Source organism: Macrobrachium nipponense, chromosome 5, assembly GCF_015104395.2.
Source record: "Macrobrachium nipponense isolate FS-2020 chromosome 5, ASM1510439v2, whole genome shotgun sequence".
NCBI classification, from domain to species: domain Eukaryota; kingdom Metazoa; phylum Arthropoda; class Malacostraca; order Decapoda; family Palaemonidae; genus Macrobrachium; species Macrobrachium nipponense.
This window is the reverse complement of record NC_061107.1, coordinates 88156666-88174494: the sequence shown is the minus strand read 5'-3', so window position 1 is coordinate 88174494 and position 17829 is coordinate 88156666. Positions and strand designations below refer to the sequence as shown.

Sequence of the window (17829 nt, the reverse complement as noted above, 5' to 3'; positions counted from 1 at the left end):
GCTTTGGTTTCACTTGCCATAATTAAATATAACTCAGAGGAGATTTTACTGTCAGAAAGTTTTCAGATTGGAACGCTATGCATTTTCCGGAACAAGCCTCATCTTTTCCATGATTTTCTTGCAATGAAGTTTTATTTATATATATAGATATATATAAGATATATATATATTACATATATTATATTATAATATATTATATATACTAATATATGTTTGTGTATTGTGTAAATATGTGTACATAAATTTAAATACCATGTATATTTGACTACACATATGTATATATATATATATATAATATATATATATATATATATATATATAATATATATATATATATATGTATATATTGAGACAAAAATGCCAAGTATCTGGTTACTACACATACCATTCATTAATTGTTACCTCACAACAGCCAGACACCTGAACCCTCATCACAGGCACTAAACGACTGAATACTCTAAAGGCAACAGTGATCCCTTAACAACTTACCAGTATTGCAGAAAATCAGACTAACTTCATCAAAACAGGTGTGAGGTAATCTTGTAAGTAATTAAATTAATCAAAGGGCATCACTCCATCAACAACTTTAAAAGTCTCAGTATTTCCCTGATTTCAAAAGTCTAAGTACTTCCGTGGTTCAAACTCACTTCAAGTAAATTGAAGGAAAACAGATCAATTGCCACTCTATGTTTCCACCTAAATGAATCACCAAAGATAATCACTAATATACTGGTGTAATAAAAACACTTATAAAAATTTTAAATACAGAAATTTATTATTAAACTCAAAATTTAGAAGTGGAATTCACAATATCAGGAAAATTACTGTTGCTTGAAAACAAAGTAAAGTTTAATTTATTCTTGAATCAATTAAGTAGAAATAAATCAAAATTAATTTATCACATAATTCAAGAAAATTAATTCAATTGAAATTCAAAAGTGTTAGGTAATATTTGAAATTTGAAATTAATTCACAAGAGCTAAACAATAATAAAACTTGAAAAGAATTCTAAGTAAATGCAAATAACTCACAGGTGTTAAATTCAATTAAATATGCAATGATTAAGTAATGAAAATAACTAAGTTAATTAAATTGTGAATGTAAATGAAAACAGAAAAATGTAGAAAATACGAAAATTGTAAAAAGCACCAATCACACAGATTACAAAATAAAACTACACACTTCAATAAAAAAAATGAATAAATGCACTTTAAATGAAACAAACACAAAACACAAAAATTTGCAATGTGTAAAAATGTAAATTGTTTTCAGCCAATGTAAATATTAGTTTAAATTTTTACCAAACCACTGTAACTATTAGTTATTAGTTCTCTAAACCATCACAACAATTAATTATTAGTTGCAACTAATAAAAATATAACACACTTTACCTTACTGCAGTTTGTTTCAAATTCCACAAAATAGGCGCCGTTACACACACACAAAGTTTGTTCAGATTCCACAAAAAGAACTAAATAATACTAAATAACTTTAAGAAATATCAAATCTGAAATCCAAAAGTTACGAGTGACAAATGTCTAAGTATAAATCTTTACGTTACTTTAATATCAATTATGGTGAGAGAGAGAGAGAGAGAGAGAGAGAGAGAGAGAGAGAGAGAGAGAGATGTCTGAACTCAATGGTGTTCTAAGAAACAATAAAAAACTCTTCCTTACGAAAGCTGGATAGTGGAAATGTCACAAAACGTTTTGGGCAATGAGAAAGATGATGCAATCTTCTAGAAACTTCGAAAATGTTGCAACTTTACAGAAAAAGTCATGAAATCTACATGTGGTTTCAGCAAAGATGTACACGTATGAAACCAATATGCTCGACTAAGACACAACTCAATCAAAACAGACTTGAGCAAAAGTCCCTATCAGACATGATGACAGAAATCTAAAGCACAACGGAGATCTCTAATCAAACATGTTGACAGGTTAGGAAAGCAAAGCAGAAACTTTGGGGTCTCTTACCGCAAGGCATTGACATAATACGGAAACAATTCTAGTTTCGAACAGACAAAGATGATCTCTCTCTTTCTTTACATTCTACGTTATATACTCTTTTACATTATGTTATGCAAAATCTGAGCACACTTTTTAAACATCCTAACTCTAACCAGCTAAGGAATCTGAAAATGTTGCAAAACTCTATATATAACATTTTATACAGTCAAAGAGGGGATAAATGTGCTTTGAAAGTAGCAACATATAATATTCCTCCCCCCAGAAGATTGTTTATCACGGTGTTGAATCCAACGATTCGCAACGGGATAAATAATCAGCAACTACATTGTTTTTGCCACTAATGTGCTGCACTCTTAAGTTATACTGTTGCAAGCATAAAGACCACCTGGTCAGTCTTTGATTATGATTTTTTATTCTCTGGATAAATGATAGGGGATTGTGATCAGACAACACTAAAATTTCTTCATTACTAGGTCTGTTCACATACGCTTCAAACTTTTTCAATGCGGTGATTAAGGCTAAAGTTTCCTTCTTGATTGTCGAGTATACTTTCTGATGTTTTTTCAATTTTGAAGACATGAAGCACACAGGATGGTAGATACTATTTTCATCTTTTTGAAGTAGAACAGCTAAAATGCCACAGTTAGAAGCATCAACTTGTATCACAAATTTCTTGTTAAAGTCTGGAGCTTGAAGTACTGGTCTTGAAGTTAAAATGGCTTTTACCTTCTCAAAGGATTCTTGACACTCTGGAGTCCAAACAAACTTAGCTTTGGGACTAGTTGTCTGTCAAGGGAGCTACTACGGATGAGAAATTTAGGCAGAAACGACGATAGAATCCAGCCATGCCTAAAAATCTCTGTAGCTGTTTCCTGGTAGTAGGTGGGATAACTGTACGGACACCTTCTACTTTAGCATTTACTGGAGCAAGAAGGCCTTTCCTAACTTCAAACCCAAGATACTGCACAGTTGCCTTTCCAAACTCACTCTTCTATAAGTTGACTGTTAATCCTGCTTCCTGTAGCTTCTTGAAAACTTTCCTCAGAATCTTCAAATGTTCTTCCCATGTTGTAGAGTAAATCACGATGTCATCTAGGTATACACCTACTCCTTCTATCGATCCTAGCAGTTGATCCATCACTCGTTGAAATGTTGCAGGTGAATTCATCAGACCAAACGGCAGAACAGTATACTGATACAGTCCAAAAGGAGTAATAAAAGCTGACAGCAACTTCGCATTCTCATGTAAGGGAATTTGATAATATCCTTTCAACAAGTCTATCTTGGAAACAAACTTGGCTTGGCCAATATTATCAAGTAACTGATCTATAAGAGGTGAAGGATAATTGTCAGCCACACTGATATAATTCAGTTTCCTATAATCAGTATACATCCTAAATGAACCATCTGGTTTCTTCATTAACACACATGGAGAACTGAAGTGACTTGAACTAGGTTCTGTTAATCCCTGTTGCAGTAAATACTCAACTTCTTTCTTCAAAACGTCTCGATGATACGGTGATAAGCGATAGGCTCTTTGCTTGAAAGGTTTTCCATCTTCTTTAATCTTGATCTCATGCTTGGTCAGATCAGTACACCTAGGTACATCTGCAAAAATTTCTGGGAAACTTCTAATTACTTCACTTAAGTCTTCACCTTGTTCAACACTCAGATGTTTCAGTTTATCCTCCAAATTTTCCAATATTGAAGAATTATTCATCTTGCTTTCAGCTCCCAATTCGTAGATGAAGTTGTTTGTATTATTGGCACAGTTTCAGTTTTAGTTTCTGAGAAATAAGGTTTCAAGAGGTTCACATGTATCTTCCTTTGTCTTCTTTTTGGCGTTTCAATCACATACGTTCTATCACTTAACTTCTGAATTATCTTGTAAGGACCTTGAAATTTATTAGAGAGGGTAAATCTCTTGACAGGTAAGATCACTAACACTTGTTGACCAACACTAAAACTTCTTAGCTTAGTCTTAGCATGCTATCTCCTTTTCATTTTCTCTTGACTCACTTTCAGATTTTCTAAAGAGAATTTTATAATCTCTTTTAACCTTTTCCTTATGTTCTTCACATACTCTCCTTGGATTTCTTCTTGATTTCCTTCCCTGTTTTCTGCAAGAATCTTCAACAGTCCTCTCACCTCTCTACCAAAAATAATTTCATTAGGTGAACATCCCAGTCTTTCTTGATAAGCACTCCTAACTTCAAACAACATTAATGGTAAACCAACATCCCATTCTCTTCCTGACTCAGAACAATACTTTGTCAGCATACTTTTCAATGTCTGGTGGAACCTTTCTAAGGCACCTTGAGTTTCTGGATGATAAGCAGTGGATAACTGTTGTTTCACTCCTAACAAATTCATCACATCCTCGAATAACTTTAAAGTAAAGTTTGTTCCTCTATCACTTTGTACTATTTCTGGTATACCAAACTTTGAGAAAAACTCCACAAGTTTTTCAGCAACTATCTTGGCAGATATGTTTCTAACAGGGATTACCTCTGGATATCTTGTCACAGGACACATTAATGTTAACAAATACTAATTTCCTTTCTTTGTCTTCGGCAGCGGTCCAACCATGTCTATAATCACTTTGCTAAAGGGTTCTCCTCTAACTTCTATAGGTTGTAGGGGGGCTTTCTTGATGGTTTCATTCAGTTTTCCAGCTATCTGGCAGGTATGCCACTCACGACAGAACCTGCTAACATCTTTGAAGTCCAGGCCAGAAAAAAATATTTCATGATCTTCTCCACAGTCTTCCTGATTTCCATATGTCCAGACTCATGAGTTACTGCTACCACTTGCTTCCTCAATTGATATAGAATCAAAATTTGATGATATTCATCCCATACAGCATCTCCTAGTATATATGTAGGTCTATACTTCCTCATCAGCAAACATTCCTTCAGATAATAACAGGCAGGAGTTTGTTGCATCTTTTCTTGATCAACAACTCTGAAGAACAAATCAGCTAACGATGCATCCTTCTTCTGCAAGTCCATTAGCTTTTCTCTTGTCACTTGACCAACTTCAAGGGTTGAATTCTCAATATCTGCTAACTCAGCTACTGTAGTTTCACTACTGTCTTCAAGAACACTTTGACTACTCGGAGTCTCTTCAGGAACATCAGGTTCTTCTTCTTCTTCGTTGTCGTCGTCTCCTTTATGGGAAATCTCTTCTTGGTCAGCACTATGGAAAACATCACTTCCCTGGAACAATTCTTCTAAGCACAAAGATCCTTCACTTGACCCTACTTGGGTGGGTCAATCCTCAGTTTCTTCATTTGCAGTCATAGTCCTCTTCATACTTCTGGTAGTTACACACCTAGGAAACAGGTGGGGGTTATTCTTCTTCAACTCTACTGTAGGACTAATTCTCAATGGTTTGTCTGTCACTACAGGATAAGGAATAAATGGCACACCACCAACTTCATTCCCCAACAGAACATGTATACCTTCCACAACCAGTGAGTCCTTTACAGCAAAATCAACATTCCCTGTCACCAATTCACATGACAGGCGTAAGCGGCATATAGGAGTTACTTCATTTCCTCCTATACACTTCAAAATAACTGAATTTCCTGTGAGACTCTTCTCCAACTGAGGGTGAGCACCACGTACTACCAAACTATGGTTAATCGCTGTATCACGTAATATCTTGACTGGTACCTGCACACTTCCTCCTTGAGTTGACAGCATACCCTCATAGATATATGGCTTAAAAGCCTCCACACTGCTAAGCCACTCACTGCTTGAGGTTACATTTCCATTGGTTGCTAAACATTCAGCTTGTTTAGTTTCATTCTTCTCTGGAGTCTGATTCTTTCCCACACTGATCTTCGTAGTTTGTTTCACCTGGTCACCTTTCACTACTTGACCAACTGGCTTTGACAGCTGTTGATTCTGGTAACACTCTATGACTGAAGAGTCCTGCTCTTCCACACTTGAAACAGACAACAGTAGGTTTCCTTAACTGTCTTGAAAAAATTGATGAGGATTTCACATTAGTTTCCTGAGGTGTATTACCTTGTGTACTCTTGGTAGTATCACTTGTAGGTTTCCCATTAAATTTGTTCCTGTTATTTGGATAAGACTTAAAACCTGGGTGTTGTTGACTCTGGTACTTGACATTGTAATTGCATTTACTAGTAATTATATTGTAATCTTCACTCAGTGTAGCAGCTTTGTCAAGTTTCTTCACCTCTCTCTCTCTCTCTCAAATAGGCTCTTATGTGTTCAGAAATTCCCTTAAGATACTGTTCGAGAACAAGTAATTCTTCTAACTCACCAAAAGTTTTAACTTTAGTAGCTTCTAACCAACATTTGAAACACCTTCTCACTTTGTAAGCATAATCTAGGAATGTTCCCTTCTCATCTTTTCTTAAATTTCTGAATCTTTCATTGTAGTACTCTGGGGTCATCTGGGAAACTTGTAGCACACTGTGTTTAAGTACCAAGTAGTCTTTACATTGATCAGCTGTTAAGGCTAGATAAGCACTTCTCCCTTTACCACTTAAGACACTTTGTAGCAAAACTGACCATTTGTCTTCTGACCATCCCATACCTGAAGCCACTTTCTCAAAATGATCAAAAAACTCATCTGGAGCTTCGTTAGTAAACTTAGGGATTAACTTCTATACTCTTACTACATCAAATACAGGGTCTTGATTACATTGGAAAGGGTTAAACGGTGTCACAGGTATTGTGGATCTAGCTCTTATCAATTCCATTTCCCTTTCAAACCTAGCGATTTCTCTTTCCTCTTCTGCTGCTTTTTCTTCTTCTCTTTCTCTTCTTTCTCTTTTCTCTCTGTCTTCTCTTTCTCTTCTTTCTCTTTTTTCTCTTTCTTCTCTTTCTCTTTCAGCTTGCATTTTTAGCTTAATCAAATTCTCTTCTGCTTTAATGCGTCTAAGCTCTAACTCTGCATCACTTTTCTCTTTCTTTTCTGTTTGCTAATTCATAAGATCAGCATGTGCTACATTCAACAACTCTTGAGCCAATTCTAACTCATCTTCGTCAATTATTCTACCAGAGTCTATCAATGATTCCATAGCAATACATCTTATTTGTGCCTTTACCATACTAGTAGACACATAACCACCACATGCCACTGCTAAAGCGCTTCACTGTGCTTTAGTCAGAGTGGTTTCAGATAAAACTTGGATGGAAGGGCTGCTAAAAATTCCTGAACCTTGAACTAAGCCATTTTCCTCTAAGTTATCAACTGTCAATTCAATACAATAAATGCAAAAAAAAAAAGAAAAAATTATATGGTCACTCTCCTAACAAAATATATCCTTAACACCACCAGTAGATACTAGTGATAATGAAATCTGTTTTCCCGGGTCTCTGGGCACCATTAATACTTGTGACACCTGAACCCTCATCACAGGTACTAAACGACTGAATACTCTAAAGGCAACAGTGATCCCTTAACAACTTACCAGTATTGCAGAAAATCAGACTAAGTTCATCAGAACAGGTGTGAGGTAATCTTGTAAGCAATTGAATTAATCAAAGGGCATCACTCCATCAACAACTTTAAAAGTCTCAGTATTTCCCTGATTTCAAAAGTCTAAGTACTTCCCTGGTTCGAACTCTCTTCAAGTAAATTGAAGGGTAACAGATCAATTACCACTCTACGTTTCTACCTAAATGAATCACCGAAGATAATCAATTATATACTGGTGTAATAAAAACACCTATAAAAATTTTAAATACAGAAATTTATTGTTAAACTCAAAATTTAGAAGTGGAATTCACAATATCAGGGAAAATTACTGTTACTTGAAAACAAAGTAAAGTTTAATTAATTCTTGAATCAATTAAGTAGAATTAAATCAAAATTAATTTATCAAAAAATTCAAGAAAATTATTTCAATTGAAATCCAAAAGTGTTAGATAATATTTTGAAATTTGAAATTAATTCACAAGTGCTTAACAATAATGAAATTTGAAAATAACTAAGTTAATTAAATTCTGAATGTAAATGAAAAAAAAAACTGAAAAATGTGGAAAATACCAAAATTGTAAAAAGCACCAATCACACAGATTATAAAATAAAACCACACACTTCAGTAAAAAATGAATAAATGCACTTCAAATGAAACAAACACAAAACACAAAAATTTGCAATGTGTAAAATGTAAATTGTTTTCAGCCAATGTAAATATTAGTTTAAATTTTTACCAAACCACTGTAACTATTAGTTATTAGTTCTCTAAACCATCGTAATCATTAGTTATTAGTTGCAACTAATAAAAATATAACACACTTTACCTTTCTGCAGCTTGTTTCACCATTTCATAAAACAGGCACCGTTACACACACAATGTTTGTTCAGATTCCACAAAAAGAACTAAATAATACTAAATAACTCTAAGAAATATCAAATCTGAAATCTAAAAGTTATGAGTGACCAATGTCTAAGTATAAATCTTTACGTTACTATAAATGAATTATGGGGAGGGAGAGAGGGAGAGAGAGAGAGAGAGAGAGAGAGAGAGAGAGATGTCTGAACGCAACACGGTTCTAAGAAACAATGAAAAACTCTTCCTTATGAAAACTGGATAGTGGAGATGGCACAAAACGTTTTGAGCAATGAGAAAGATGATGCAATCTTCTAGAAACTTCGAAAATGACTCAACTTTACAGAAAAAGTCGTGAAATCTACACGTGGTTTCGGCAAAGATGTACGAGTATGAAACCAATCTGCTCAACAGAGACACAACTCGATCGAAACAGACTTGAGCAAAAGTCCTTATCAGATGTGATGACAGAAATCCAAAGCACAACGGAGATCTCAAATCAAACGTGTTGACAGGTTAGGAAAATAAAGCAGAAACTTCGGGGTCTCTTATCGCAAGGTGTTGACATGATAGGGAAATAATTCTAGTTTCGAACGGACAAAGATAATCTTTCTCTTTCTTTACATTCTACGCTATATATTCTTTCACATTATTTTATGCGAAATCTGAACACACATTTTAAACATCCTAACTCTAAACAGCTAAGGAATCTGAAAAATGTTGCAAAACTCTATATATATCATTTTATACAAAGAGGGGATATATGTGTTTTGGAAAGTAGCAACATATATATATATATATATATATATATATATATATATATATATATATATATATATATATATATATATATATATATATATTAGGAAACAATAAGAGTCTGTCTAGAAATAGCTAGGGAAAACTTAGTTAGGAAAACCACTGGTAGAATATATATAGTGAAAGTAGAGTGATGAAGGATCTACCAGAAGTAAAGGTAGAAAAAGGAGTAGATGTGTACAGCATTGGCACTTGTTTACGAAAAACAGTAAGGTGCTAACCTCACCAGAAAAGTTGAACTATGACTCCTTCAGTGGGTGGTTACCGTCGAGGGACGAAACCAATCAGATGAATCTAGAGGTGGCACCGGAAGTAATGAGAGCCATTCATGAAGAAGTAGGAGGTGTCCTAAAGGACATGTGAGGAGGAGCTAGAAGAAGTAGTTAGGTCGAAACTTCATTTGAAGTGCCAGAGAAAAGTAGTTCAGAACCAGACCTCATACGGGGAGGCTGCGTTCCTTCTCACTCTGTTCCAAGTGTAGTGTAAAGTGTGTAACTGTGCTTATTTAATTATAAGTAATTTTTATAAAAGTGGTGTTTTACTTGCCCAGAATCCCGTGTTGTTTCCCATATAAAATCAACGAATCAAACTCCTGAGAGACACAGCCAAAAACTAAATAAATATATCATCTGTTCCTATGAGAAAAGAAACTCAACCGTAACAAGTGATAAATGAAGGTTAGCCCATATAACAGATAACCTTTCAAACATTACCCGTAACAAGAAGTGAAACAGAAGAAGAAGAATAAGAACTCGTAAGTACGCCACGCAACATAACGAAGAGAAATAAAAATAAAGACTAACCACAAAAGTAAGTAGGCACAACATAAGGGGTGAACAGCGGTAGTGGGATTCCAAGTGCATATAAACATACACACACACACACACAGTGGAAAAATTAAACAGAGTGGAAGATATAAAATTGCCAATAAAAGAGCGCTAATACTTAAGCGTCAGAAACATACAAGAAAACCAGGCACGAACTTTACAATTAAAAAGAAGAAATTCCGAGTTCAATAACTCGAAGAACGAAGAAAAAGAAAAAGGGCAACGAACAAGAATGAAACTCCGAACGACGTAGACACAACAACACTTCGATTCTGCTGAGAGGGCGAACGAAACGCAACGACGAAACACAGTGAAATCATAAGAAGAATACTGAACAAGGATAGCCGCATTCCTAAGCTATAAACTCGACAAAGGAATACGTAAAAACGCATTAAGGCGGATAAAAGAAGATTGAATACAACGCAGCGAGGACTGACGACATATTTCTTCAATCAACCTGTGAGCGCTAAAACTATCGTAAATCCTGAGATAGCGCACATTTCTCCATACATCGCTACGATTTTTTTCCCCATGAACGACGGCAGCGCACAGACAACGCCACAACAAGTGAAACAGAGGCAGAGATGGACGACGACGCAGAAGTGATCGGTAACAAGCGACAAGAAGAAAAGTTTAAAATTGAAGGAAGGAAACACTAGGAAATAAGATTAGATAGGAATCTAGGAATCGCAATAAGGAAGACAGACTCAGTATGAAGATAATGTAAGTACAACAATGCATCTATTTTTTTTAAATTGTATCTAATCTAATGCTGTTGATATGAATAAAAATTTTAACGAAATTATTACTAGGTTACAAAGAAGCAGAACTCCTGATCTGAGTCATTATAGCCTACGTCCAACTCCTGACAGACGCTCGAGACTAAATACTCGACGATCACATAGCGAAAGTCCAACCAGAATACCGAGTTCGACAGTAGCAAATAGACCCACGACTAGTGTGACTGTTACTAATCATAATAACATTCCTAACCCATTGCAAGTACAAACTAGGTACTCTAGAATGGCACAGGCCGCCGTAATAACACAGGCTACACGCTTTTGCGGTAGGGTAGAAAAGGGTCATCCTGACAAAATTAAGTTAGAAGCATATACAGTATCTCAGTGCATAACAGAGACTGAAAGTCGAATTTCAGCTAGTGGAATTAAAGATGAACGCAAGAAAATAGATGAAGCGTTACTCTATGTTAGTTCCGAAAAGGGGGATGCACATCACACATCCCCTAAGTTTCAGGATATTCCGACCTTCGCTGAATTTAAGGTGTGTCTAGAATTATGGGAGCCCATTTATCAAAGGGAGCCCATTTATCCCGGTTCCTTCATCAGAAATACGATGGGGAAAGTGTCGCAAATTTACATACGGACGTCGAAAACGCAATCCGTAACTTAACCACAGATTTGAAACGAGCCGGCGTAGTTATTGGCGATCCTGATGCATTTAGTCGTGACAAAAAGGATTTAGTTAGTATGCAAGAGATTTTGAATTACATAGTTCATGGTATAGTATATGACGCTATCGGGGAAGAAGAAAAACGAGTCTTTAAGAAACAGGATCCTGATCCGAAGCAGGATAGTCTAGCCGCTTTAAGATTTATGGAAGAGGAAATGTGTAAAAAAGGACTAAATCTGGCAAAAGAATTTACAGGTTTTGTAAATAATGGAAACCCTAATAGGAATAGAAATAATTTCCAGGGAAGGACAGATGGTGTCCCAGACAGATCTAGAAATATTAAGCATAGACAACAGGGAAAACAAGATCCTAAGAATAATCCAAAGTACAGTAATGGGAAATTTTTCCAAGCAAACAGGAATAGTAAAAATAGGCCTCAACAGTATAGAGGAAATCCAAACAATAATAATCCAACTTCATTCAGCCCAAATCACAGTCAGAGCTTCGGAGATAATAGAACACAAAATAACAAGCAGGAACAAAATTGCGCAAATTGTGGTTATTCCAACCACACAACTCAGAATTGTAGGCGACCAAGATATTGTTCTCATTGTAATAGGACAGGTCACCTAACACAAAATTGTTGGTTCAGAAATACCAATACTAACCATAATGCCCAAAGTAATACACCCAAAATAATAATCAGACTCAGTGACAATTACAGAAGAGGGTAATCACGAGAAAGCTTCATTACAGTAGGAAAATGAGAATGAAATAGTTACGGTAGGTCAGGAAGATAATTTCAAGTTTCCTTTTGAAGTAAATAAGGAGATAGTATTTTCAGTAAAGGATAAAGAAATATGCCAAGAAGATTTACCTATCATCCAAACCAGAATTAATAATGAACCATGCTCAATCCTTTTAGATACAGGCAGTACAGTAAATATAATAGATAAACAAACATTAACAAAACATTTAGGCTTTGCAGATATAGAAATACAAGGTCCTGGTAGAATTATAAAAGGCATAGCCGGGAAACAAATAAAGGCGCTAGGCAATGTCACACTGGACATAGAGATTTTAGACAAAACTTTTAAGGAAGTATTTGTAGTATTAGAAGAAAGGTTTTATCCTACGCAAGCGCTGTTTTCATATAAGGCTATGCGGAGATGTAGAATAATGTTAGATTGTGGAGAAAATAAAATAAATTTATCACGCAGAAATAGAGAAAATGTTTGTTTTCAGCTAGAAGAAGGAAAGTCTTGCATAAATCTGATCAATTTATCTGAGACGACAACTTCTAGAGAAGCGAACATCCAAGAAACTAAGATAGATAATAATGCTAGCACAGATATTAGTGGAATAAGTGGTAGAAATAATAACTTACAAGAAATGTCCTTAGCCAGGAAGGATTCTATGATAGATTGTGCACAAATATATAATATTAACAATGCAAGCCTTGATACTCAGAATTCTAAACAGAGCTTTGACTCTGAACAAATTTACGCAGCTGAACAATTTAGTGCCCCTGAACAATTTATTGCCGCGGAACATATTAATGCATGCGAACAAATGTATGAAGATGAATCAGAAATTGATTGTACATATCTTATAATGGATGAAAATAAAGAAGAAAAATATATCAATGAAGTCCTGTTATTAGGAACAATAAATAAGGGTGAATTAAACTCAACAATACTACTGGATGAAAATTCGGATGAAACAGATGTCTGTTATTTCTCAGAGATACGAGATGACGAAGAAATATGTTTAATCAGTACTGCAGATGACCATACTGTCACATTTGTACTTAATAGAGAAGTAGTTTTGTACCCGCAATGTCTAACCAAAGTTTGTCTTAGGGCTAAAGCAGACGAAGACTTGCATGAAAAAGACGTAATGCTAACTAATGAAAACTTACCTGACTTTGTTAGGATGGACAATTCTCTAGTTCACGTGAAAGGTAATAACTGTGAGACATACGTCCAGAATTTTTCAGACAAAAGACTAATACTAAGACCTGGTATAGAATTTTGTACAGGAATTGTAGTGAATAATCCTTTACTAACACTAAGTGAAAAAGGATTCTTCTCTAACACAGAACCGAGTTCAATTCTAAATAAAGAAGTAAATAATACAGACTTTCCTCAGAATAGAGTTAAACTATTACAAATATTGGAAAAGTATAGAGATGTCATTGCCTTAGAAGGAGATAAGTTAGGCAGAACAGATACTTTGCAACATAAGATTTTAATACAAGATGGAACTAAACCATTTTATATCCCTAACTATAAGTTACCCATCAGTCAACGACCGATCGTAGATCAGTTAATTGAAGAAATGAAACAAGATGGTGTAATAGTACCTTCTAAATCACCATATAATTCACCTCTCTTATTAGTTCCAAAGAAAGATGGCACTTGGAGAATGGTAATAGATTATCGGAAATTAAATTCACACACCATTCCAGATAGGATGCCAATGCCAGTTATAAATGATATGTTAGCTCAATTAGGTGGAGCAAAGATATTTACGTCATTAGACTTGCTTAGTGGATATTGGCAAGTACCTTTAGACGAAGAATCCAAGCCCTTGACAGCTTTTAGTACTCATAAGGAACATTTACAGTTTGAAGTCATGCCCTTTGGTCTTACATCAGCCCACTAACATTTACTAGATTAATGCTCCAAATCTTAGGAGACATAGAGGACGTTTCAGTATACCTAGATGATGTGGTCATTTCTAGTAAGGACTTGGATAGTCACTTTAAGACATTAGAAACAGTGTTAGAAAGACTAAAGAACGCAGGATTAAAGATAAAGATTAAGAAATGTCAATTCATGATGAAATCATTAGAATATTTAGGACATGTCATCAGTGAAAATGGACTGCGTATGCAGGAAGGGAAAATAAAGTCAATTGTAGCATATCCAGCCCCAAGTAACTTGAAAGCCTTAAGAAGATTCTTAGGTATGGTTGGCTACTATCGCCCTTTCATTAAGGGATTTGCCACTATAGCCAAACCATTAACAGATTTAACAAAGAAGGATGTAATTTATGAATGGAAGCCAGAACATGAAAGAGCTTTCCAAACACTCAAGGAAATGATGACAAGAAATCCAATTTTAGTATATCCAGATTTCTCAAAAGAATTTTACTTAGCCTGCGATGCTTCTAGTACAGGTGTAGGTGCAGTTTTAATGCAACAAGGAAAAACCAGAATGAGAGCAGTATATTATGCAAGTAGAGTTTTGAATGCTGCAGAAAGAAATTATAGCACTACTGAGCAAGAGTGCTTAGCTCTTTATTGGGGATTACGTAAGTTTAGGCATATATTGCTAGGACATAAAGTCAATGTGCTTACAGATCACAAACCTATTTGTGATCTATTTAAGAAAAGAGCATTCACAAATAATATGAAGTTTAACAGATGGTTCATAAGTGTATTAGAATTTGCCCCAGAATTTAGATATATCCAGGAAGATATAACACTATTGCAGATGCTTTGTCAAGGTCGCAAGAAGAAAAAGAGAAACAAATCACAACTAATACTTTCTGTTTTAGTTGTCAGATCATAGATCTAGATTTAGAAAGAGTTCAGATCGAACAGCAAAAAGATGCTAACATTAGAAAAATAGTGGGTAAATTAATGCAAAATGAGGATGATCAGTCTGAATTTCAGTTAATTAATGGAATTCTATATAAAACATCAGATGAACCGAATGCTTGTTCACGATTGTAGTATGTACCTAACACACTAACCAAAGAAGTATTAGAACTAACACACTCTTACAAGTTGTCAGGACATCCTGGAATAAAGAACACATGTAGAACAGTCACTAGAAACTATTTTTGGCCGAATTGCAATGAAGAAGCTAAAAGATTTGTTGAAAATTGTCATATCTGTAACGTACACAAGGGTAACGTTAATGTAAAAGCCCCTCTTGAGAAATATCCATCAGAATTAACTCCTTTTCAAGTAGTTTCAATGGATTTTGTAGGTCCATTTCCAAACACAACTAGAGGTAATCGTCAGATTTTAGTTTTCATAGATTACTTGACTAGATATGTTGAGATCATTCCAGTCAGAAACAGAGAAGCAACTACTGTAGCAGAAGCTCTGAAATCTAGAATAATAACTAGACATTCATGCCCTCAAACATTATTATCTGATAATGCAGGAGAATTTACTAGTGACATTTTGAAGAAATTGTGTGAGTTTTATGAAATTAACAAGTGTCAAGCTACAGCTTATAAACCAAGCTCTAATGGAGCAGTAGAGAGAACAAATCGTAAGATAAAGGATGTACTGAAAACTTTAGTAACTCCACAGACTGAAGATTGGGACTTAATGCTTGAAGACGTACAGTTCACTATTAATAACACTGTAAATGAATCTGTTGGGGAAACCCCACACTTTCTGTTATATGGTTATCAGAAAAGAATGCCAAATACTTTATTAGACGAAGCGTCCCCTCCAAGACATACTTATAATTACGAAGACTACGTTGCATGGAAAACAAGACGGACTTTCGAGACCGTAAAAGGCACAAGGGCTCGATTGAAGGAGTTACATCAAAAGTCTAGTAAGTATTACAATAAGCAATCAACAGTCCCAGAATTAAAAATAGGTCAACAAGTATATGTACTTAAGCACAAAGTTGAAGGACCTAATGTTAAAGTAAGTCCTAAATTTCAAGATCCATATAGAGTAATAGAAAGATTAAAGTTAAATAAATCAACTTTAAGTGAAACTGTTGCACATTGGAACCATATTAAAATAGTACATTCCGACATTTGGTCAGAAGAACATTTAAAGAATTTTAAAGATTTAAAGGAGTCAAGTAGTAAGGAAAACAGTAACGTAAATGATTCCCATACTTCATCAGCATTAGTGACTCCGAGATACAATTTAAGGAAAAGATAGGACCAAGTGCAACAGGTCAATAACATTGTTGTATAAGGTTTACTGCTTAGAATATATTTGCAGGAAATGGATTACACTATGGCTCATGGTGAGCGATATCTGCATCTCCCTCTTGCAAATCAAGAAGGGAGCAATCCTAAAAGAACATGGTCATGTCAAGATGATACACGACATAGCGGTTGTAACCATCAACATTACAACAGTAGAAGAACAGCAACAAGAGCTTCATAGTTTAATGGCTAACATTGAAAGTCTCATGTCTAATAACCAAAACAATTCTATTCTTTTAAAGCTTAGGGCAGATATTAGTCAAGTATTACCCAAGAGGGTTAACAAAAGATCGTTGTTACCGTTTATAGGCACAGCCTTAAACACTTTGTTTGGTGTAGCTACTGATGGTGATGTAGATAAAGATAGGGCTAGAATAGAAAAATTAGAGTTATGGGCCGCGGAACGAGGTACCATCATGACTAAGGTCATTGATGCAACTAACAAGAACCAAGATTTGATTGTTAAACTAAAGGACTTTGTAAACAATATGGCTCAGAATATTACTACAGAGATAAATGACTTAAACAAGTCACAGTATGTGACTCAGTTATTATTTGAAACAGAAACCTTTTTGTTGAATCATAAGGAACTGCTAAATGCAGTAATGTTAGCCGCTAAAAACATTTTATCACCATACCTCATCAGTCCTAGTGAGTTGCACCTTGTAATTGAAAAATGTATGTTAGATCATCACTTCAAACCGCTGGTGCAAGATGTTCTTACTTACTATAGCTTGATTAGTGTAAAGCGGGTTTCTGATCACATTGTGTTGGTGATCCCGTTCAACAATAATGAAGTTAATAACTTAATTTCCATTTACCCTTTCCCAATGCTAGTAAACAACAAGTCAATTGTTTTGAACCAAGGCATAGTACATTTTGCATTACAACAAAATTCACTTCTGTTGGTGAAATTAAGTGAAAAAGATTTTGATGATTGTATCATGCTGGAAACTAGGGTATTTGTTTGTAATATACAGGGTTTTTACCAGCCACTTAACAAGTTGTATTGCATTGATGATTTGATTAATGACAGGAATGGTGAGAATAACTGTGAGTATATCCCTTACAGTCCTGTTTTCAAAGCTCAAATTTTGTATGATGAAATGGTAGTGTTTTCACAGAATCAAGTAACAGCTAAGGTCACTTGTAGGAATAATCAATCTCAGATAATATTTAACAACATAAAATCCTTTGTGACATCTTGTGAAGTAGTTATTTTGAATTATTTGTACTACAAGCCTACCATTTTTGCTTCTTATACCTTAAATTTATCTAGCCATATCAATAATTTTGATAATGTCAAGGATTTCAAATTATCCAAACTTGAATTAGAGTCATTTGACAAACTTGAAGCAGCTAATCAATTTTTCCATATGTACAAAACTGACATTTCCCCTATCATGTCCATGATAAATATTGTTTTGTTAGCACTCACCATAGTTGCTTTCATATGTATTGTCAGAGTGTTAGTTGTTAACAAACTCAACACCATTAAGTCTTTACTGAA

At 34.9% G+C, this 17829-nt stretch overlaps 1 protein-coding gene across 1 annotated transcript in view; it reads left to right on the top strand.

The window, feature by feature from the left end:
- The first annotated feature begins 10521 nt into the window (after positions 1-10521).
- The window catches only part of LOC135215114 (uncharacterized), a 7340-nt gene continuing 32 nt past the window's right edge, over positions 10522-17829 (top strand). Inside the window, exons 1-2 of the mRNA XM_064249574.1 lie at positions 10522-10655; positions 16333-17829. The exon at positions 16333-17829 is cut by the window's right edge and continues 32 nt beyond it. Coding sequence (XP_064105644.1) covers positions 10645-10655; positions 16333-17829 — 1508 coding nt within the window. The 5' untranslated portion in view covers positions 10522-10644. The remainder of the gene's footprint in view (positions 10656-16332) is intronic.